General features: G+C 39.0%; 1 protein-coding gene across 1 annotated transcript in view; it reads left to right on the top strand.

Annotated features, from left to right (window-relative positions):
- PAPLA1 (Phosphatidic Acid Phospholipase A1) overlaps window positions 1–25,116 on the top strand; it is a 334,165-nt gene that overhangs the window by 125,038 nt on the left and 184,011 nt on the right. Inside the window, exon 6 of the mRNA XM_090384561.1 lies at window positions 3,591–3,744. Within this exon, the coding sequence (XP_090240687.1) occupies window positions 3,591–3,744 (154 nt within the window). The remainder of the gene's footprint in view (window positions 1–3,590; window positions 3,745–25,116) is intronic.

Below are 25,116 nucleotides of genomic sequence, written 5' to 3'. Positions count from 1 at the left end.
AACCAACGTAAGCAGGGGTCGAGGTGTGGCGCCCACACCACACCACATGGAGGAATGCCGCCCCTCTATGATACCAGGCAGTACTAGGTGGTAGATGACTCTCATCAACCGGTGAAATACCACCACTTTGCTTATTGGAGGCTTGAAGTGGTGGAACCCATGTTTAGTCTCTAGAGCTGAGTTCCGGTCAACCCTTCCCCATCTCTTCCATCATCCAGTATGATTGATGACTTTTGAGGTTATGATGAACATCGTGGCGAGATCCAATATTCCTTACATTTCGGGGGTACAGCTCTAAAACAGTGTTCGCAGGCCACTAGTTAGCACACCGGACTGAACGTATTGGTAACCCTCTAGGAGACTTCCGGATCAGCTAGTGTATAATCTTGCTACCTATACTCTGTCAGATAGTGACTGGAGGGAGTCCGAGTAGTGTGTATGCAGGGGGCATTGTCGAGACCATGTTATGCCAAGGATCTGGGTATATTCTTACCATGTGTACGCCATATTCAAAAATTTCATTACTTCATAGAGCATGTCCCACCCACTTCTTCTTACCATTGAATACACCATGAATTGTCAAACTAATAGAGCAAGCTTATTTGCGAAAAGATCTAAACCTCCCAAACACTTCCTAATTCATTTCACAAATATACGTGGTCTCAATTCTAATCTCAACGATGTCCATTTCCACTTGCAGTCTGCCAAACCCCATGTACTTATGACAGAATCTCAGTTATCGGTTGATTCAACTTCTGCTCATCTCAGATGCCCAAATTATTTGCTGTATGATTCCTTTTGCCTCAAAGATGGTACTTTTGCATATGTCCGTTCTTATATTCCCTGTTAGAGAATTGGCAATTTGGAATCTCCTCTCTTTGATCTTCTCCGGCTTAAAATCTCTCTACCTCATTGTGTCAAATTCATCTGTTGTCTCTACCGTTCTCCCAACCCCACTAATCACTTGGATCTCTTTGACTTCCTCTCTGTGCAACTTGACTTTCTCCAGTCCAACTTTCCTAACAGTGAGGTAATTTTCCTTGGTGATTTTAATGTTCACAACTCCAGCTGGCTTCCGTTTTCTAGTCACACCGACCCAGCAGGTCGAGATGCTGAGGCTTTTGCAATTACTAATGACCTAGCACAGATTGTTCATTTACCTACAAGAATACTGGACAATCCTAATCATACAGCCAACATGCTTGATCTTTTTCTCACAAACAACCCTTCTAAGTACACTGTCGAAGTGATAGGTCCCTTAGGCACTTCAGATCACAACTTGGTGATTGTCTCTTCTCCAATGGAGCCCTTATCTCATGGCTATTCCCAACCTCGTGTTGTTTGGCATTACAAGAATGCAAAATGGGATGGCCTGCGAGATTTCTTTTCCTTGGTCGGATTACTGTTTCAAAACTTCAGATGGTCAACGTTTGCTCAGATCGTATCAGTGAAATTATTCTTGCAGGAATGAAATCCTTTATCCCACACTCCACTTGAAAATCTCGTCCTTTATCTAAACCTTGGTTTTCCAATACATGTGCTAAGGCTGTTCAAGAGAAGAAAGTTGTATTTCGTAATTGGCTTGTTTCTAATTCTTCAGTTTCATTTTCTGCCTACACCAAAGCTCGCAACAATTGTAAAGCAGTTATTAATCAGTCCAAACTAGAGTTTGAACAGGCTAAAAGTAGAAAACTTGCTTCTTGCCCTAATGGTAGCCGAGCATTCTGGTCTCTTGCCAAAAGTATTGGCTGCAACTTTTGCCCATCTCTGCTCCCACCTCTGTCCAAACCAGATGGTTCTGTTGTCACTTTAACCAAGGATAAAGCTGACCTGCTAGCATCCCATTTTTTTTCCAACTCATGTATTAATGATCTTGGTAAAACACCTCCCACCATTCCCAACATGCTCCATTCAATGCCTCCTGTAGTCTTCCCTCAAAAGGATGTCAGAAGGATTTTGACGAATCTTGATGCTAAGAAAGCTCCAGGACCTGATGGTATTTCTCCACTTGTTCTCAAAACCTGTGCTCCTGAACTTACTCCTGTTCTATGTCACCTTTTTTCACTTTCTTATTCCAAAGGTGTTTTTCCTTCTGTTTGGAAATTTGCTCATATCCAGCCAGTTCCTAAAAAGGGTGACAAATCCCCCCCATCCAATTATCGTCCCATTGCAATTACTTCTACTCTTTCTAAAGTAATGGAGAAATCAATTAACCGCCAACTCTTAAACTACCTAGAAACCTTCTGTCTGATCAACGATCGCCAGTATGGATTCCGTCAGTGTCGATCCACTGGTGATATTCTGACTTATGTTACCCATTTATGGACTAATTCAATGGAAAGGTTTGGTGAAACACAAGTAGTTGCTCTTGACATCTCAAAGGCTTTCGATCGTGTTTGGCATAAAGGTCTTATAAACAAGCTTCCATCTTATGGTTTGCCAACTGTTTTTAGTAATTGGTTATCCAGTTTTCTCTCTGATCGCTCACTGATGGTGATGGTACATTGCTCTCTGTCTTCTGACTTCTCCACTAATTCCGGTGTCCCCCAAGGTTCAGTTCTTTCCCCCACTCTTTTCCTCTTGTATATTAATGACCTTCTTCCATTGACTGGAAATCCTATCCATAGTTTTGCCAATGATAGCACATTGCATTCCACTTTCCATTTTGAGAAACCTTGCCCTGCTCAATCAGCTTCAACTTCTCAAATTCCTTAAATGCCGATCTTCAGGTAATTCTCCAGTGGGGCAAACACAACTTAGTTGATTCAACCCTTCTAAAACTCAGTCTTGTCTTATATCTCACAAAAAGGATTCTTCTGCTCCTATGCTTATCTTTGGTGACACTCCAATTTCTAGGCAAAATGATATATCTCTTTTGGGGATTACCCTGACTTCTAATCTCTCTTGGCACAAGCACATTACAAATATTGCTTCCTCTGCATCTAAAAAACTTGGTTTTCTCTTTCGCTCTTCTTTTAGGGAAAGAAGCCTTAGGCTTCTTTGCACCATATGACCATTACTAATATTACTGCCACATATAACGAAACCACAACTGAAAAATAAACCTTGTCAAGTTTAAAATCATGTGTTAGTTGCAGTATGGCCACAACAGCTGCAATTTCAGCAATACACTCTTATACAACAAGGCAACCGATCTGATTCATTTTCTTCTTTATATTTAAACGAGAAACTGCTTATCCTCATCCTTTGCTTTCTTTTACCATCATGAACTGATTTGTTTAACAGCCAAGGTAAAAAAAAAATTGTTGAATATATCAGAACCATATTGTTGTTTTCTGATATTTCCAAATTGCAATTAATATGGATTGCTCATAATTTTTGCATATTAACTACTCAGTTCATTATGAGGAGTTAATATTTAGATTATCGAAATACAATTAATAATCAAATAATACTTAAATAAAATTACTCTAAAAAAGTAAAACTAATAATGAAAACTCTGATTCTGGTCTTTTAATTTTATTTATTTATTTATTTTTAGTGCACAGTATGATTTATGTGAAAAAAGAAAGTTAAGAGTCTTCATTGTATTACATCTAATTTTAATTTGGCTATTTTAAAATGTCTAGGAAGGACAAGTAAAGCCATGGAAAATGAAAAGAGGAGTAGATGATTTCATAAAAATTGAGCCAGGGGAGACATTTCAGATAGATCACTTAGTTTTTGTAGTTCATGGAGTTGGAAAATCCTGTGACTTAAGGTTTCGATCACTGTTAGAATGTGGTAAGTAATACATTTTTGAAATATTTGATGTTTACTGTGGTGCTTGTATATTTTTTGCTAATCTGTGTGAAATAAAATGTACAGAGTTATTACAAATTTCAGTTCACAACTTTGTTAATTTAGTACAATAAAACTGCAAGGTAGTCCCAAAAAAGGCAACCAAAATGAAAGATGACTTTTACATTATTACATTTTATAATGGACACATGTTGTGTACAAAGTGTGAACTAAAAGTTACCAGATTGGTGGCTAGAAACATGAGCAATGCTGCACAGCTTTGCACTGCTAGGTGGCAATTGTATTGTTTCATCCTGAATTGGTCTAGTGAATTTTAATAATATTGCTTGCCACATTGTTGTGTCACCACTGTTTAATTGTGATTCAGGGTATTCTGTGATTAGTGGAATGGCTGACTGAAAGCAGAAGTTGCATGAAGATTTTCTATAAACTTGGCAAAACAGCTTTGGAGATCATGGTCAGACATTTTTTTTTTCTCTTTCTGATCTAATAAATTCTAATGTAATCGTGGAATGTGGGATTTAGCTGTACCCGCCGATATAGCACTGCTTCCAGCAGCTGCTGAATATATTACCTTTCCTAGGCAGACAGTGATTGTGATTGTAGAGGCCCAGCTCCTCATGGGAAGTTACTTTCCTGGTGATTGCTGCTTCCTGTGTTGGCTGACAGTCCAAACAATATAACACTGCATAATCACACAACACTACACCCACACATTGACCTAATTCTACAGAGTCTATCAACACAGAGAAACACAACAGTTGAACTGACATTCCAGGTGCAGCCGTTCATGAGACACATACCATACTTCATTTTTTAATCTAATTAGCGTAGAGAATCTGTGTAAGAATTATGAGACTAATTCTCACAACAGATTTGCAATGCTGGATTACTCTCCCTAGGAAAATTGTATCCTATAAGGCACCTGCAAATATTTATCCTGATATTTGCCAAATCAGTTCTTGAGCCTATGTATTTCAGACTATGAATGTTAAGAAAGTAACTATATACAGGGTTATTCAAAATGAATTCCGGGGATTGAAATGTTTGAATTTGACCATTTTTTTTGGTTTCCTGGTCAAATTTCCAACAATGAATGATGAAGACATTTCAACAGCAGCAGCAGCCAAGTTTCAGAAGATTTACTCAGATGACATTGAGCCTGGGTTTGAAATGTTTGAATGTTTGAAACCCCGGACTTCATTTTGAATAACCCTGTATTCCTTCCATATAACAATGGTAGTGTCAACAGAGCAATAAATTTGCTCTGTCAACACTACCATTAATATTTCTCCAACATCATGTTTTTCACTTTCTGTTTCTCTGTACAAGTTAATCTTCTCCTTTTAATGGACTCTGATTTGGCATTTAACAAAGAAATTTCTAGAAAGATTGCATCACACTGCTGTACTTTAGAAATTACAGCACAGCTGTGAACATTGCTGTGACAATAGTATGTATATGTATCACGTGCGCTTCAATGTTAAGTGTTTTTTTTTAAACAAAGTACAGGGTATGCCAATCTCCCTTTTATGTTACTTGCATTACTATATTGAATTTTTTTCAATCAGAGATAATCATATAATTCAGTTCTATTAAATAGTCTTTTTTTCCAAAGTATTTATCACCATTTGATAAATAATTCAAAACTTTAAAGATCAGTTTTCAATGGATTATGAGTTTGTTTTGGACATCATAACATCTAGTAAAATGTTTATTGAATTTGTATTAGTCCCATGTTTGCTTATTATTATTTTTAACCATTAAGCTGCATAGCCATATTTTAATATTCAAACAGCAGTAAAGTATAGCCATGTTATGAAATATCTTGTTTATTAATTTTTTAAACTAACATCAGTACACCGACTACTTTCAAATTGATAACTTCTTGCTTATGCAATCAAATAATGAATATATCTCATATCGTTGTGTAATACTTAAAGAAAAAAGGGAAAAAATTTAATTATTTTTTCATTTTCATTCTCTTTAAGTTATTTCAGTTACCTGTTTGATCCATGCTGTATGTATTAGTATTAGTAGTGGCAAATGCTGCAAGAAAGCAAGCTTATACAGCATTAGCCAAAAAAAAAAAAAACTTCCCTTTTCACCTATCCATTTCCTCCAATAGTTTGTCTAGTTCTTCCTTGAATTATTTAAGCTGCTCAGTTCGACAACAACAGACAGAAGTTTGTTCCAATGATCAACCACGCTCTGACTAAAGACAAATTTCCATGCATCTATTCTGCAACCATCCTTCCTCATTTTATATTTATGCACCCCCCCACCATGAATAGTCTGAGCAGAAGGAAAAATCCCATCAGCATTGGGCTTGCTCAGTACATTGAAAGCCTTAAACACCTCAATTCACCTGGCAGGTGCATAGTCTCCAGACATTGTAAGTTGCAGAACTGAAGCCTTTCTTGTTAAGAGCAACCCCTTTGTTCCCGTCATCAATTTCATTGCTCTTCTCTGTACCTGTTCCAGCAGCTCTAAATCCTTCCTAAAATGAGGTGGCCAGTCCTGTATGCAATACTCAAGATGTAACCTGAATATTGCCTTCTACAATGGGAAAACAGGCTCCTTATCTCTGATAGCAAAATTTCTATATATCATTGACTAAACTTCATGAGCTGTCCTGGCAGCCTGTATGCACTATCAGAGAACTTCATATCTGTCTTTGGCACATATAGCCTTAGACGCTAATGGGATAAAACAACCAACCAAAGAATCATGTCTGTCTGCACAATTATTGCAATTGGTATGGAGTTACTGCTCCTACTTTACATTTATCACGGTTAAGCTTTAATTGCCATTTCTCAGCCCATTTACCTAATTTTTCTAGATTCTGTTGCAGTAGCATACCATCATTACTGTCATTGACCAACCTGCCAACCTTTATATTATCTACAAACTTGGACTTTGAGCCTGACATGCCTTCATCAGTATCATTAATAAATACAGAAAATAACAATTGGCCCAGCACCAAACCCTAAGGGACTCCACTATTAACATTAGTCCACAAAAAGCAGTGTCCAGTATCAAAAGTTTTCATGAAATCTAAGTATATAATATCAAAAATTATTTTTTGTATCCGGTTCCTTTATGACTGCATTCTAGTATCAACTCAAATTGGTCAAACAAGATTTCCCCTTAACAAAGTCGTGCTGTGTCTGAAGTATAACTTCAGTTTATGTAGCTGGCTCTGCATTACTTCTTTAACCAGCGACTCCATTATTTTCCCTGGAACAGAAGTTAAGCTAACAGGTCTGATTGCTTGTATCACCCCTTTGATCCCCTTATGTGAACTGGGAATACATTTGCTCATCTTCAATGTTCCTCCAAAATGCTGAATCCCCCAAAAATGCTCTCAAAATTATGGGTTAGGATTTGCTTACCTCCTATGCTGCCTCTCTTTATATATTTGGATAGATCACACCAACCCAAGTGCCTTTCTTATGTTTAACTTCAATTTCTCTTCCACTTTCTTTCCACTTTCCTCTCACTACAAAATTATTTAGCTCCGTGTTAGGGTTTGATAAACTTCTGACATCTACTTCCCGAAAGAAATCTTATGTGTGAATGTAGATGCAAAATATTCATTCAGTTTGTCAGCAACCTGAGCAGGATCATCATCATCAACAGTTGAACCAATGAAATCAAGTGGAACAATTTGCTTAATCTCCTTTCTTCTAGTGTTTACATAACTATATAATATTGGTAGATACACCATAGTTTACCCATAAAATTAAGCTACATACATAGTGTAAAGGCATTTTAATTTTATCTTATATTGTGGCTACCTTCGCAACTAGATATTGCACTACTTCGAATACGTAATGTTTCTCTAGTAGAGAAGACTACTGTTACTTATTCTCAGCAGGCACTACCATCCATGGGTGGTGGTTGGTGCCCACTGAGAATAAGTAACAGTAGTATGCTGCAGATCCTGCTCAGGTTGCTGACAAACTGAATGAGTATTTTGCATCTACATTCACACATAAGTGGGCACAACCCCACCTTAGGTGATGGTGCCCACTTATGTGTGAATAAGTAAGAGTAGTCTTCTCTACTAGAGAAGCATTACATATTCGAAGTAGTGCAATGCCTGGTATCTTATTGTGAAGGTAGCCACAATAGGAGATAAAAATTAGAACAATGCCTTTACACTACATATGTAGTTCAATTTTATGGGCAAACTATGATGTATCTACACCGATAATATATAGTTAATTTAAGCCCATATAGAATTATGTCTTGGACATTTAGCCTTTAAATTGTTTACATAAGGAAAGAAGTGCAGTCAGTTTTTCCTTGCTGTTTTGCTGTTTTTCTTTGCATTCTTTGCCAAAGATTTCTCATAATCTGCCTTGGCTTGCCTAACCTCCTTTGTAACTTGATTGAAGATTATATCTACCACAGGCTTCTCTATTACTTGATAATTTATATGCATCCCATGCAAATTTTCTTCTCTGTCTCATGTCTCATTAGTTCCTCTGATATCCATTTAGGTCTAAATGGCATTTTTTAGTTGGTATGAAAAGCCTAGTAACTTCCTTAATTATTTCTCTTAATGCATGACAGTGTTCTTCCCAGCAGATTTTACCAGCCGGGTGGTATTATGAAGTAGCTGGGTGGGGAAGTGTAATACTTCACAATATTATAAAATTTTCTGTTATTTATAAATGTGACTTAAGAGGTCCAGAGCAAAAATTAATTGCATAATTTAATGTTATATTGATTTAATGATAATTTGTGCAACAAACATCGAAAAAATTTAATATTGGCTAGTATTATTTTTTTTTAACTGAAAAACAAAAATTACAACACATTCATAAATATATTAAATTTAACAAATAAGGTATTTTCTATTTAAAAAGTAGAATGTTTTAATAACAAATTTAAAAAATCAATTTTATTAGAATTCAGTGTAAAAAATAATAATGAAAAATGTTTAAATTCTTATGGCGATTTTAACTGAAGATATTAACATTTTATATATTAATTCTTCTCTTCTTAGAGAATTTTTATAATAAAAATTTGAAACAGATTGTGTTTCTCAAGATAGAGCAGCCTCTGCAATATCCTTGTCGGAAATTGCCAGTTCTGTTGTTTTCTTAAAGAAATTTAAGAGTGTTGTTTTCTGATTTAACTTCTTACTCATTATGGGTTCTTATTTTATTGCAATATATATTATTATATTTGTGCACCTGTACATAGGCCAAGACAAACAATTCATTTAACAGTTCACAGAATTTAACATGGTGTACTAGTTTGCGGAATTATAATATATAGCTTGCCATAGAGATGGCTACAGAATGAGGGAGTCGATACACTGAGTCATCTCAGAAAGTGTCTGAAAGATTTGAATAGCAAAAGTGAATCTGAGTCAACTCAGTGAATCACAGAATTCAACCAACATATCGATGCCGTCAACCAACTGGCATCTGATAGCTCAGCACAAAGCACAAGACAATAGTCTCAGTAATCTGGATTTGCAGCGTCAAACTACATGATGGCCGCATGACATCAGCGCTGCCATGGTCAAATAAGTGTAAAGTGTGTTGTGTGTCAAGCAGCACCAGGGGTTTCCCCCAACTCCGCATTGCTTACATTGTGATGGGTGTGCCAGTTTACTGGAAATGCCAGAGATTTAAAAGTGTGTGGATATTGTACCGTTGTTCATCTGGTTGTTTAGCTGCTGGACCCCTGCTGAGGCCCAATATTGCTCCACTTTTGTCCCGTGGAGGCAGATTGGGAAACCCAGTAATTTTAGTTGTACTCTGGCAGGTCCTGCCACCTAATTTCCTAGGATTTCAACTAGCCACTGAAATCTAGGATTTCAGTGGCTAGGACCTAAAAAAATTTATTATGCACTCCTGTGGTGGGGAGGCACTAGGGTAGAGTGTAGGGGGAGACTGAAGACTGGAGGGAAGGCAGAGACATGGAGCCAATAGGGAAGACAGCTCCAATTTACAGTGGGGCATGCCAATTTCCCACCAAGGGGGAAGAATGGATGGTTGAGGGGAGGAGATGGCGGAACTTCACCTCCCCTCCCTCCAGGGAAGGGGAAAATAGATGAGCCAGGCAAGGGAGCTGCCCCAGGTCACCGATAGGGCGCTGCAGGCAGTGAGACTGCGATTTGTCCATGTGGTGTTTGGGATTGATTTTCTTCCAGGATTTAAGTCCAGGTTCTCTGATGTCCATGCTTGTTGTTTGTTTGTTATTTGGTTTTTAGGAGCATTAGCAACTAAGGCCATATTGCTCCAGGGATATGCGGTGGTCAGGGAATGACCTTTCTGTATTTGGTGGTCATGGGCTTGAACCCTGGTCTAATCAAGAAGTGTGTGCTATGCACTGCTGCTCCTGCCCACCTGGCTACGGAGGCGCCGATGTCCATGTGGTTTAAGTTTGGCCACCTATTTGGAGATCGCTCATGGGAGCTGGGTCCCCGTCCAGTTAGATTAGATTTTGGCATCCATAGAATATTATTGTGTAGAGCAGCGGTTCCGAACCGGTGGTTTGCGAATCCCTGAGGGTTCACAAAAGTGTTCCAGGGGGTTCGCATTAAAAATTCTATAATGGCGTCTGCTTTAGATTTACAGTATGCGCAGGTAGCACAGTGGTATCGTCACCGTCCTCCCCACATCGGGTGGAAAAGGTCCGGGTTCAAATCCCATCGATGACGCGAGGAATTTTAATGGGCTTTTTTCACACTGTGGATGATTTCGTTGGTTTCAGACACAAAAAATATATGGGTAGATGTAATCATTTATTGGTGACCCTAATATCATAATTTGCTTTTTTTTTTCTTTTCTTTTTTTTTTTTTTTTTGTTAGAGATGAGACATTAATTAACCTAACTGCCCTCTTTTGAATGGAATCTAGAAGCCTGAGAGAGGTTTTGGGGGCACCGCCCCAGATGTGGGAACAATATTCCGTAGTAGACCGCATTTGCGATTTCTACAGTCAACAACAGTTTGGAAGAAAAGTAATGCCAAGAGAAAAAGAGAAAAACCAAGTTTTTTAGATGCAGAGAAAATATATGTAATGTGCTTTATACCAGGAGAGATTCGAAGTCAGGGTAATCCCCAAGATCTTGCCTAGAAATTGGAGTATCATCGAAGATAAACAGAGGAGCAGAAGAATCCTTTTTTCGAAATATAAGACAGGACTGAGTTTTAGAATGATTGAAATTAAGTTATCTTTGACCCACTGGATAATTACCTGGAGATCAGCATTTAAGGAAATGGTAGTGGATATTCGAGAAGTTGAAGCTGTTTGAGCAGGGCAAGGTTTCTCAAACTGGAATGTGGAATGCAATGTGCTATCGTCAGCAAAACTATGGATAGGATTTCCGGTCAATGGAAGTAGGTCATTAATATACAAGAGGAAAAGAGTGGGGGAAAAGAACTGAATCTTGGGGAACACCAGCATTAGTGGAGAAGTTAGAAAACAGAGAGCCGTCTACCATTAACCAGTGAGTGGTCAGAGATAAAACTGGATACTCAATTACAAAAAACAGCAGGCAAACCATAGGATGGAAGCTTATTTAGAAGACCTTTATGCCAAACACGAACAAAAGCCTTGGAGATGTCAAGAGCAACTGCCTGTGTTTCACCCAACTTTTCCATTGAATTTGTCCATAAATGGGTAACATAAGTCAGAATATCACCAGTGGATCGACACTGATGGAATCCATATTGCCGATCGTCGATCAGACGGAATGATGGAATGTTTCTAGATAGTGTAAGAGTTGGCGGTTAATTGATTTCTCCATTACTTTAGAAAAAGTGGAAGTAATTGCAATCGAACGATAATTGGATGGGAGGGATTTGTCACCCTTTTTAGGAAATGGCTGTATATGAGCAAATTTCCAAGCAGAAGGAAAAACAGCTTTGGAATAAGGAAGTGAAAAAAGTGGCAAAGAACAGAAGTTAGTTCAGGAATTCAGGTTTTGAGAACAAGTGAAGAAATACTATCAAGACCTGGAGCTTTCTTAGCATCAGATTCATCAAAATTCTTCTGACATTCTTTTGACGGAAGACCACAAGAGGCATTGAATGGAGAGTACTGAGAATGGTTTGAGGTGATTTACCAAGATCATCAATACATGAGCTGGAAGAAAAATAGGATGCCAGCAGGTCAGCTTTATCTTTGGCTGTTGTGGCAACAGAACCATTTGGTTTTGACAGAAGTGGGAACGGAGATGGGCAAAAATTGCAGTCAGTAGTGTTGGCAAGAGACCAGAATGGTCGCTACCATTGGACAAGAAGGAAGTTTACTCGTAGCCTGTTCGAAATCTAGTTTGGACTGATTAATAACCGCTTTACAAAGTATAAATGATACTTAATAATAAAAATTATTATTATTATGCTAAATTGCTTATAAAAACTTAGTACTGGAAATATTTTGTAATAAAAATTCAGAAATATTAAACGATTTCAGAAATATAGGCTTAGTGGTTCAGTTTAAAAATATTATGTTGAAAGGGGTTCACGAGTCAAAAAAGGTTGGGAACCGCTGGTGTAGAGGGATGCTCGTCACTTTGGTGTATACTCCGTCTATAGGTCAGGATTGAGTATTCCCGATCCAAGTCCATTTGATGCTGGAAATGTAGAATCAATAAGTCCAGGTCCATACAGTGCAGTCAATGCAAGGTCATTTGTTGAGTAGTCACTCATGAGACCCATTTAGAAGAGTAGGATTTATTTGCCATTGGGGCAAATTCCATCGATGGGTTGATGTTTGGGAGAATGGAACGCTCATCCATGATGCAAGTCCAAGTCGTATGTTGAGCAGGAGGCTATGCTTGGTATTTTGTTGGAAGGTCACACTTGGGAACCATGTCCCATCCGTGAGTCAATTTGCAGTGGAAAGGAAATGAGTGTGGTTGAGTTGAGTTCCAGTTTTGCCATGATGTCTAGTGTTATCCACTGGGGTAGAATTGGGAGGTTCTTCCCCATACTCTTCCTCTGACATGTGTATCCTTGGTGACGAGTTGGGATATTTAATGATCCAAACCTAGTAGTGTGGTATTGCTTGGAATTATAAGTTTCCACTTGGTCATGGAGGTTTCAGATTCGTGGTGTGTGGAGTACTACATTTGCCTTTGTTGTTCTAGGTTTTGAGGCAGTGAAAGGGTTAGTCGTCTAGCATATAGGCTCTGGGCAAATTCAGTTAAGGCTTTGTAGGTTGTCTCATTCCTTCAGCAGATGGTGCACTTGATCTTTAGGGTTGCAACGCACTTGTGTGATCAGCTGGACATGTAGGTCGTCATACTGTTCATACTCATGCATCTGGTGGTCCCAGGTCTCGGAGGAGCCACAGGCACACGTAGGATTGTTTGTGTTCCAAGGAGATGAAACTTGTGCCAGATCACTCCGTGTCCTGTAAGGAGGTAGGTGACATACAGTCCAGGGCAAAACCATGGTGGAAATTTTGGGTACACTTACTCCAAAAGGAACTTTTGCGTGACTTCCTCCTTGTCAGAGTTTGTCCAGCGCTGTTGCCAGATTGATCGCAGGTAGATTTGAAGCTTGTTCTTCTCGGCTTTCCGATTACTTGTTGGATCTGTTGTTTAGTCCAGGTATGTTGTACCCTTTTCCCGTCCAAGCTGCAGCAGCATGCCTGTGTGGGTCACCTAGAGGTTGAGGGGGGGGGAGAGCCTCTGTAATCACTTGCAGTGCGTGGGTCAACACTGTTTCGCATGCTCGGGTAATCTTCGGGTGATCTTCAATGTGGATCAATTGCTGCTTTATAGAGGATCGCCAGGGTGCACCTTTTCAGCCCCCCAGTCTCTGCATGTAACTCTGGCGAGCATGGCTGCATGATTTTTAATTTTATTCTGTATATACTTTAGTTGTGGAGTGAATGACCAGTTACAATCTATGATAACTCTCAAGTAACTAGCTTACAGAGAAGTTTTTCTTATCAGAGTGCCATCTGTCACGTCACGTCACGTGGAGTACAGTTCAACGGTTCATTCATGAAAATTATTGTATTTTCCATAGTTATTTGAGTTATTTACTGTTCATAACAAGTTTGTATTGTTTAATTAACCCTGTTTAACATTTCTGCTAACTTGTAAAGCTTAATTTTGTGCTAAAGGCAAGGAATTGTGAAAATTTTTGCCAAGTTTGCAGTGATATTGAAACATGCTGGCTGCCATGGCGGCCAGCATGTTTCAATATCACTGCACATAATCATATTTTTATATCACTGCATTATTTATTTTATTTTATTATTATTTTTTTTTCGTATTTTAAATCATATTGAAGTGTTCAGTAACTATTGAAGTAATTGTAAGTACATTTTTGTGCTTATTAGTGAGGAGGAGTTGTAGTCTTATTCCTAATATTGTAGAATTATTAAGTTTTAGAGGAAAGGTGAGAGATCACAGGACTACTTTTTTTTTTTTACAAGTATAAGTTTGAAGGATATACTAATTGGTGATATAATTACCTCTAGAGATTGGAAAGCAGCCTTGTTGATTTAAATGATATGGTTTTAACTGCTATTGGATTCACCTGCTTTCATATGGAAGCATGGAGAGTAAATAGTACCAGGAAAAATTTTATAAGTGTAGGTGGGGGAGAAGAGGAGTTGGGATCTTTTTCCCCTTTCATCTAGAGTTCCAAAGTTACAGGGTGACTCAGTGAAAAAGATATTAGATGGAAAATACCTGAAAGGAAAATCAACTAAAGGTAGTGTAATACCTGCTGCTAATGTGGTTATTGAAGGAGTTGGTGCAAATGTTTCTACAAGGGCTAATGTTGTTAAAAGTAATGTTGATGCTTTGCAGGATGCAATTGAAGTCAGGGATACTAATTTTAGTGAACAAGGAGCTCAGATTATGGAGGGTGATATAGATGATTTAGAAATTCCTCCTGTGGCTAAGGTTTCTGATTTTTTAAATTTTCAGGCTGATGATTTCAATGTGGAAATACAGTTTTTATAGTGACTCTGGAAGAAAGAGTGTGGGTATAAATGTCAGAGTGTGTGACATTGTGGTTAGCAGTATCCCTGAACAAAGAAGTAAATATTACGATGCATCACCCATATATGAGTTAATGACCAGACTTAAGAATCAAATTGTAGATTACATGACTAGTGAATCCAACAAGGTTACCAAGGCTGCTTCGAATTGTGTCCTAGATAAGTTGATTGATATGGAGACCATATCTGCACTTGTTATACATAATGAAAGACTTAAAACGAGAGTCGAGGAGTTAGAACTATGTGCTGGATTGTTCAACGAATATAGTAAGAGCTCAATCTTATCCCGTTGTTCAAGTTGAACGTCAACCTACTTATGTAGACAAGGTGAAATTAGATACTTCACAAGAAGTGCTGTAAAACCAGTCTAAAAAGAAAAGTTTATGCGAGTGATTTTGGAAGGGGGGAGAACACAACAGTTATTTTAAAGGGCTGGGGAAGGTGATAAATACACCAAGTCAGGATGTCAGGAGACATCCTGACTTGGATGTCTCCTTGTTAACAGGAGAGACTGCTTCTACAGGGATGGGATACACTTAAATAGAAAGGGTGTAAGAATATTTACTGATGCTATCGAGGCAGTGTTAGGTAGGTCGGAAAACTGCTAGCTTGGGGCGATTCGTAGACTAAAAGGTTAATAGTAGCCGCAGGCAGAGGTGAAGGTGATTCTTGTGGGCAACTTCTATTAGAATAAGTAGAGACCTGGAGCGAGGGGTGCGGGGGATTTCAGGGACTGATGGCAGTCATCGTGAAACAGGTGGGTATATGGGATGTGTTAAGGTAACTAATAATAAGGATAGGTACATGTATACCAATGCTAGAAGTATAGTAAATAAATTTGATGAATTTGAAGTGTTGGTCAAGACATCAAAGGCAGATATTGTTGGGATAGCAGAGACATGGTGTCACACAGATATAAGGAATGCAGAACTAGAATTTGGGGAGTACAATGTGTATAGAAAGGAAAGACAGGATAGGAAGGGAGGAGGTGTTATGCTGTTAATTAAGAAAAACATAAAATCAAAAGAAGTGCATCCAGTTGATATAGATGAACAGTGCACTGTTCAGTTGGTTTGGTGTGACATAAGCACTGCGAAAGCAAAAATAAGAGTAGGAGTGTGTTAGCATTAGCATTAGTAGAGGCATTTGATGCAAGAAAGCAAGCTTATGCAGCATCAGCCAAAAAAAAAAAAAAGTAAAATAAATAAATAAAAAATAACCACTTCCACTTCACCCATCTGTTCGTTCGAAATACCTGTCCAGCTGAGCCTTAAACTTATTTAGGCTATCAACTTCCACAACAAGGGATGGAAGTCTGTTACACCTACCAACCACCCGCTGGCTAAAGGCAAATTTCCGCACATCTATCCTACATCTGTCTTTCCTAAATTTGAATTTATGCCCTCTCAGGATATTATTCTGAGCAAGAGGAAGAATCCCATCAGCATTGAGCATGCTCAAACCATTCAAGGCTTTGTACACCTCTATCAGATCACCTCGCTGGTGCCTAGTCTCCAGACACTGTAATTCGCAAAACTTAAGCCTTTCTTCGTAAGAGCATCCCTTTGTTCCATTCACTAATCTTGTTGCCCTTCTCTGTACTTGTTCCAGCAGCTCTACATCCTTCTTGAAATGAGGCCTCCAGGCCTGTATACAGTACTCTAGGTGTGGCCTGACCATTGCCTTATACAAGGGAATAATCACCTCCTTATCCCTGCTAGAAAAATTCCTATATATCATTGACAATACACCATGAGCTACACTTGCAGCCTGTCTGCACTGCTCAGAGAACTTCGTATCTGCCTGCACAACCACCCCCAGGTCCCTTTCATTCTCTACCACTGTCAGTGTAGTACCACAGAGCTGATACGTTGCTCTGGGGTTGCTGTTTCCCATATGTAGTACTTTACATTTGTCGGTGTTAAACTTCATTTGCCACCTCTCAGCCCATCTGCTCAACTTTTCCAGATCCTGTTGCAGCAGCATAGTGTCAGTAGTGTCCTTGACAACCCTGCCAACCTTCGTATCGTCTGCAAACTTGGACATTAAGCTTGATATACCATCATCAATATCATTTATAAATACAGAAAACAATAAAGGACCCAATACTGATACCTGAGGGACTCCACTAATAACATTAGTCCATGATGAGCAGTGTCCATTAATTACCACTCTCTGTCTTCTCCCCCTCAACCAGCCGACCGGGCTAGCCGAGTGGGTAAAGTACCTGCCCGGCAACCCAAAGGTCGCGGGTTCGATTCCCGCTTCGGGCTTGGATCACTGTACTGCAAAAACCTTTGGAGGTGCAATATGGCCACAGAAGCCGATGCGCCAACAACTACCAAATCAAAAAAAAAAAAAAAAAAAAAAAAACCCCTCAACCAACCCTTTATCCATAGCAGCAATTTGCCTCCAGTGCCACACTGCTCCAATTTGTGCAGCAGTCTTCCATGTGCAACAGTATCAAAAGCCTTTCTAAGATCCAAGTATATAATATCAAAGTTATTCCCTGCATCCAGTTCTTTTGTGACTGCATCATAGTATGAAATCAAATTGGTCAGGCAAGACTTCCCCTTAACAAAACCATGCTGTGTCCGAGCTATAACTGAAGTCTTGTCTAGATGATCCTGCAGTGCTTCTTTAACCAGTGCCTCCATTAATTTTCCAGGAACAGAAGTTAAACTCACAGGTCTATAATTACTTGTGTCAGCCTTTGATCCTCCCTTGTGAATTGGGGTCACATTTGCACATTTCCAGTCCATGGGTACCTCCCCTGTGTCCAAGGAAGCTCTCATAATTATGGCTAAGGGTTTGCTTACTTCCTTTGCTGCCTCCTTTAATATAACTGGATAGATCCCATCCACCCCAGGTGCCTTTCTTGTGTTTATCTTCAACAATTTCTTCTCCACTTTACTCTCAGTTATTATAAGATTCTTTAGCTTACTGCTAGAGTTGAATACACCTCTGGCATTCCCCTCGCTGAATAACTCCTCATGTGTGAATGTCGATGCAAAATATTCATTTAGTTTGTTAACTACCTGAGCAGGGTCATCAACAGTTGACCCATCGATATCAAGTGGACCAATCTGATTCATCCCCTTCCTTCTAGAATTTACATGAGTAAAGAACTCTTTGCTGTTTTTCTTCGCATCCCTTGCCAAGGATCTCTCGTAATCTGCCTTCGCCTGCCTAACCTCCTTTGTAACATGGTTACAGATCAACTTGTATCTATCATAGGCTTCTGTGTCACGTGTTAATTTGTATGTATCCCATGCATTTTTCTTCTCTGTCATATATATATTGGCCCGCTCTAAAATATTGGCCCGCTCTAAAGTGCGGTGGAATAATGAATGTAGTGCCGCAAAAAAAGAGAAGAACAGAGCATGGAACATCTTCAGAAAGTTCCCAACAACAGAAAACCTCATCTGCTTTAAAAGGGCAAGGGCAAAAGCAAAACGAGTTAGACAGACCAGCAAAAGGGAAGCATTGAGGCGTTTCGCTTCCACAATTACAAAAACGACAAAAACCCAAACAATTTGGGCTAAAATACAGCGTATGTATGCAAAACATCCAAGTGTCAACTGTCCCATGCTCAATGTAAATGGCTCTGATATTTCAAAACCAGAGGAGATTGCAAACGCTCTAGGTAGATCTTTCAAGGAAATATCAGCTGTGACATCATACTCGCCACAATTCCAGACACTCAAAGCACAAGCTGAAAAACACTCAATTAAATTTGAATCAACATCCAGTGCTGCATACAATCTCCCTTTCACAATGTCAGAATTACATCATGCTCTAGCCTCCACTAAACTCAGTGCAGCAGGTCCAGATGGAATACATTACATAATGATAGCAAAACTCACTGAATCTGCACTCAAGACACTATTATTGCTCTTCAACAGAATATTCAAAGAAAACACTTTCCCTGACAAATGGCGGCATGCTTATGTTTTGGCTTTTCCAAAACCTGGAAAAGATTCTTCAAATCCGCAGCATTATCGACCTATTGCACTCACCAGCTGTCTATGCAAGGTAATGGAAAAAATGATCAACGCTCGGCTATCCTGGTTTCTAGGTCGAAATAACCTTATGAATCCAGTGCAGTGTGGCTTTCGTGAATTTAGATCCACTCTTGACCTTTTGATTAAGACAGAAATAAACATCCGTGACGCCTTCGTACGCAAAGAACATCTTGGGATGGTCCTATCTGACATTGAAAAAGCGTTTGACACTGCTTGGAGATACGGTATAATGCGAAATCTATACGATCTGGGATTACGCGGACACCTACCACAGTTTATAAGAAACTTCCTGCAACACCACTCATTTCAAGTTCGATTTCACAACCACTTATCTTCAAAGTTCATACAGGAAGAAGGAGTGCCACAAGGATCAGTGCTAAGTGCTACCCTCTTTAATATAAAAATGAATTCAATAACACAGGATCTGCCACAAACAATATCCACTACCCTGTATGCTGATGACTTTAGTATCGCCTGCCATTCTCCTAATATGCGAATGGTAGAGAGACAGCTGCAATGTGCAATCAACAAAATAGCAAAATGGGCCCAAAACAATGGTTTTCGCCTGTCAAACCAAAAGACTGTCGGTATACACTTTTGCAGGAAGCGTAACCTACACCCACAGCCAGAACTTCGACTAGAAAATCAAATCATACCAGTTGTCCCTAGTGTCCACTTTCTTGGTGTGATACTTGACCAAAAGCTCACCTTCCTGGAACATATAAAAACACTCAGGATCACCTGTCTTAAAAAGCTAAATATCTTAAGAGTTCTATCAGGCACAACATGGGGAGCTGACCGATACACACTATTACATTTGTACCATGCGCTAATACGTTCACGTCTAGACTATGGTTCTGTAGTTTATAGCTCTGCTAGACAAAGTGCTTTACGCTGGCTTGATCCTGTGCACCACAGTGCTCTACGTCTTGCACTGGGGGCGTACCGAACATCACCTGTCCATAGCCTATATGCTGAAGCACATGAAACCTCCCTGCAGCTACGCAGACAAATGCTTCTATTACAATATGCAGTAAAACTCAAAGGGCATCCAAACCATCCCACTTGGAACGGACTTTTCTCCCCTAAATGGATAAACCTATACCGAGCCTATCCATCAATAAATCCACCAACTGGGATACGTCTTTGCTCATTGCAGGCCGATTGGCAAATCGACTTTAGTAAGATACAGCCCACTGCCTCTCATACAGTCCCACCTTGGACATACTATATACCACCGTGTGACTTTTCATTGACAGCCTGGGGAAAACACACCTTATCCCAACAGAACGTACTGCAAATGTACGCCGCACTGAGAACCCAGCACGGCCAGTACACACCAATTTACACAGACAGGTCTAAAACTAACAATCATGTTGGCGCAGCAGCAGTGTTTCCCAACACAACTATATCCAAGAAACTCCCTGCAGAATGTAGCAGCTATACTGCAGAACTTTGTGCTATCCACATAGCCTTAAACTATGCACTCTCAAAAACCATATTGCACAGTGTTGTATATACAGACTCCATTAATGCTATACAACAAAACCCAAAGAATGATAACTCCCTGCTTAGACAAATCTGGAATACTCTGACTAAGTTAAACCAGAAGAAACAACAAGTTCTGTTATGTTGGATCCCTGGTCATGCTGGAATTTCTGGAAATGAACAGGCCGACCTAGCTGCCAAAACTGCTACCGACCCTATAGCCCAAGCCTTTACTACACCTGCATTTGACTACAAGTACATTATAAAGAAACAATGTATGGAACAATGGCAACGCATCTGGCAGAGTCAGGCCAATAACAAATTACTCGGCATTAAAAAAGATCTCAAACCATGGAAGTCTAGTATTCGTGAGAACCGTCATGAAGAAGTTGTATTAGCCCGATTACGAATAGGTCACACACACCTGACACATCTCTATCTACTTACAGCCGCTGATCCACCACGTTGCACAAACTGCAAAGCCCAACTAACAGTCCAACACATACTCATTGACTGCCCGATTTATAAAAATGAGCGTCAAACTCTATTTGCCTCTTTTTCAGCAACGAATTCTCCGAGCATTGCCCATCTTTTAGCAGATACGCCACATGTAGACAAAATCTTCACTTTCCTTAAAGAGATAGAACTGTATAACACACTGTAAACGTTAACTGCAATAAAAAAAAAAAAAAAAAAAAAAAAAAGAGCACTAAACTTTACCAGAGTTAGGCGCATGTTGCTCTTGCGCCGTAAAGCCCACACTCAAACAAACATTACATTGACTTTGGAGATGGTCAAAAAAGTGGCAGCTATCTTCAAATCAGCAAAATGCAAGTTATTTCATTTGGGGAATAGCAACCCCAGAATAACTTGCATACTTGGTGGGATTGAACTAAAAAGTACAGGAAGAAAGAGATTTGGAAGTTGCAATATGGTTGGACATAATTTTCCAGGGATCGAAAATATGTAGACATGTGGCAAGGAGGACTCTTGGTGTCAGCGATGAGTTATCAAACATTTGACGATAAGCTCAGAAAATACTGTATCCAGATATGGAAACGACACCTAAAAAGTCACTGTGCTTCTTGAAAGGGTCCGAAGAGCCTTTCAAGAAAGTGGATGCAATGCTGAAGGTGGATATCCTCTTAGGAATTAAGTTGGGGGGACATCAAGTTCTCAGCTGTCCAATTCAATGCCAGAGCTTGCATATCAAGCAATACAGTGGCAATCCTCTAGGCAGAATACGCTGGTGCCACAGGTGGTAGGTAACCATCGTCAGGGGCTCTATTGCCAGTGAAATGGGAAATATATTCTGTGAAAAAGAAAGGACGAATTGGACTTGGGTATGTCTGCCAAGGGCAAAGGTTGATAATGTAGAACAGATATCACGTTTCAAGGACACTACAGGTGATATTGTTTGTTGTGCACATTGGCACTAATGACAGAGTAGGAGATCTAAGGATTTACTTAATGGATACAGGGCAGTGTTGAGAAAAGCCACGAGTTGGGATTAAATTCGAAAGTGTCTACAATTTTGCCCAGACACAATAGGAGAGAATACATGATGAGAGCCTTGTCATTCACTGCAGCTCTGGAGAGATTGTGTAAAGCTCACGGAGTAGAATTTTTCTAAGTGTGGTCTGTGCTTGTTAACAGCAGAGACTGCTTCTGTAAGTATGGGATACACTTAAATGGAAAGGGTGCAAGAATAGTTGCTGTGCTATCAAGGCAGCATTAGATGGATCAGAAAACTGCTAGCTTAGAGGAGGTGGGGACAGAGACTAATAGATTAACAATAGCCACAGGCAGAGGTGAAATTGATTCTTGCACTGCTTCTATTGAAATGTATAGCAGCCTGGAAAACAAGATGCGTGGATTAAGGCCTACTGTGAATCATCATGAAACAGGTAAATCCATGAATGTGTTATGGTAACTAAGACTAAGAACAGTTGCATGTATACTTGCAAGTACACCATTGCTAAGAGCATAGTAAATAAATTTGATGAATTTGAAGTGCTGATCAGGACAGATGCAGATATTGTGGATATATCAGTGATGTGGTGTCACTCAGATAGAAGGGATGCAGAATTTGAATATGGGGAGTTCAATGTGTACATTGAATAGTGTTGATTGTCAAGTGACACTGTAAATTGACCCCTCCCCACCCAACTCTGCATTTGTATACTCTATGCCGCAGTACAAACTGTCTAAATGACAGTGATAGAGTGAGTTTTATTGTTGGTGATTGTGTAGTGTTGTTCTGTTGCTTCTTTAGCCATTTAGCCACAGGGCCGTAGTGGGACCCCATTCCCCTGTCCTTTGCCCTAGGGAGTCAGGCTGGCTGTACTATGGAATAGAAAGGTCTCTGTTTGAGGTCAAGAGGACCTCAACCAGAGACCTTTTGTAGGTGTAATCTTCATCCTGTTTTCTTTACAGGAAGCTGGTCCAGGTTTGCTGTTTTCATCATTTGAGTTACTAGTAGAATCATTGTTTTAAATATATTAGTTATTTTTAAGCAAACTATTGCTATCATGTTCTGAGGCTCAGCCGCAGAAGCCGAGGTCATAATTTCGGTATCATCTGGTTTTTGTTGTGATTTGCACTTTTGATGCTTCAATTTTGACATATTTAGATTCAAATCAGGGTCAGTATTTTCAAAGGGATTTGAGGGCTATTCGTGAATGGCAAATTCACAACCACCTAAGTAACACATGGGTTGGGAAAGGGAAATTTCTGTCAATTCTGTCACGTAAGTAACTCCATCAAATACTGTGAAAAAAAGAATGAAACCTAAACTCACAACACATTAAAAAAGGTCTTACCCTTGATTAAGTCTACTTCTGTGCTGAAGTTAGCTTTTAGCAAGATGTGGGCATGGCATTGTGACCTACAATGAAGCAGACAACCCCTATGTGGCAGCAGTGGTGGCTAAAAATGATCTTGTGATTACTGCCATGCAGCAATTTGGAATTCCCAGATTTTAATAAAAACCGTATAGAAAGAAAGAAAAGGAACTTCACTTATCTGGTTCTTTTACCCTGTCTCATCTAATAGTGCTACAGGATCCATAATGATAAACAAAATAAATGCTAGAAACCACTATGAATTTTTAAACTTCTGACCACAATCCCCTGTCCACGTACACTTTCATTTCTTCTCTGTAGAAACCTCTTTCTGCCAATAGCAATCAAGTGAAGCTATCTGATACACATCTTCACTCCATGATGTCCACAAACGAATTCCCCTTATAGAAAAGGACAAAAAGGATATGGGGGTTAAGCTCTTGGTTAAGAAGTGCACAAAATCTGGGGCAGTGCATCCAGTTGACATGGGTGGCCAGTGCAATGTTGATTCAGTTTGGTGTGACATAATCACTGGGAATGAGAGTAAGAGTGTGTTATAGGTCTAATGACTCTGATAAGTACAATGAACAACTGTATAATGTCTTATACAACTGTATAATGTCTTGTCCAATTTGAAGCCGTCAATTGCTTCTGACACACTCAGAAATATATTTTCACCTGTTGTTGTATCTTTCAAGCATTTAATGCAAATAGCTCTTCAGTTACTGCAAAATTTTGATTTACACCTCGGGTATAAATTAATAATCGAACTGTATGGCTTGTATCTTCACTCTCATCAATTGCCATTGAAAAATGTGACTTCACAAACTTTTTCTGAGTTGATTTTGAACATCGGCTCCTAAATCTTTAATTCTTCTCGTTACAGTTGATGAAGATAAACTTTCAGACACACAATTCTTTTCTCTCTCAGGACATGCTTCATCTGCAATTGTCAAACAAATTCATTTTACAAATTCTCCATCTGTAAAGGCCCTTCATTCTTTGGCAATGATTTGGGAGGCTTGAAAACTAGCTCTAACTGCAGATAAATTTTGATGAGTAAAAGTAGACTGGGGTTCGAGCCAGTCACCACCAAATACGGAGGATGCGGAAAGGTCAGGGAATGACCACCGCATATTCCCGGAGCAATATGGTCTTAGTTGCCAATGCTCCTAAAAACCAAACAACAAACAAACAAACATGAGTAAAAGTTCTAATCTTCTGTTGTTGACTTTGAAAAGTTTGGGTTTCTTGGAGTTTTTTCTGGGAGTTTATTGTAATTTGAGACATGTTTTGTGGTATAATGACGTTTCACATTATATTCCTTGAACACCAACAAGGCTTCATTGCAAATAAGACATGTGAAAGTATCATTGAGCAGTGCAAAAAAGTAATTAATTGGCCACCACTGATTAAAAACGCGACACTCAGCATCAACTTTTCTTTTTTTCAATATCAACTTTGACATGATTTTTATGGGATCACTGGAATAAAAAAAAAATTATTTGTGAATATTGAAGTAAGTATTGATGCTCTTAAAATATGTTTTAACCTTTATTTTATGTTAAAATATTTCATAAAATATTTTATGAAATATTTTAACATAAAGGTTATTATTATATTAATATCACTCTTATATCATGTGAAATTAATAATATAGTTTATTAGGCTGTTTTCCTAATAAACTGCATTATTATAATATAAAACTATATTATTAATTATAATTTAGTTTAATAAGCTGATGTTTCAGGTATCTTACTGATACCCATCAGACCATGCTGTGGGCAGAACAGAAAGGTCTATAAATTTGAATATTTTAGGATATAACAGTTACAATTACCAATAATACATTTGCAGTTACCAATATTACAATTTGCAAATTATGATTCTAAATTATTAAGTTTTGAATTGCTGTTACAACAGAAAACAGGAAATCTGAGGTAATACAAAGAGATTAAATTCATACCTTCCAACAGCCTCCTTTTGCCGATGCTACCAGAAACT

Source organism: Mastigoproctus giganteus, chromosome 11 (genome assembly GCF_048544385.1).
Source record: "Mastigoproctus giganteus isolate SK-2022 chromosome 11, ASM4854438v1, whole genome shotgun sequence".
In the NCBI taxonomy this organism is placed as follows: Eukaryota; Metazoa; Arthropoda; class Arachnida; order Uropygi; family Thelyphonidae; genus Mastigoproctus; species Mastigoproctus giganteus.
The sequence above is the reverse complement of the archived record's forward strand: the minus strand, read 5'-3'. Positions and strand labels throughout refer to the sequence as shown.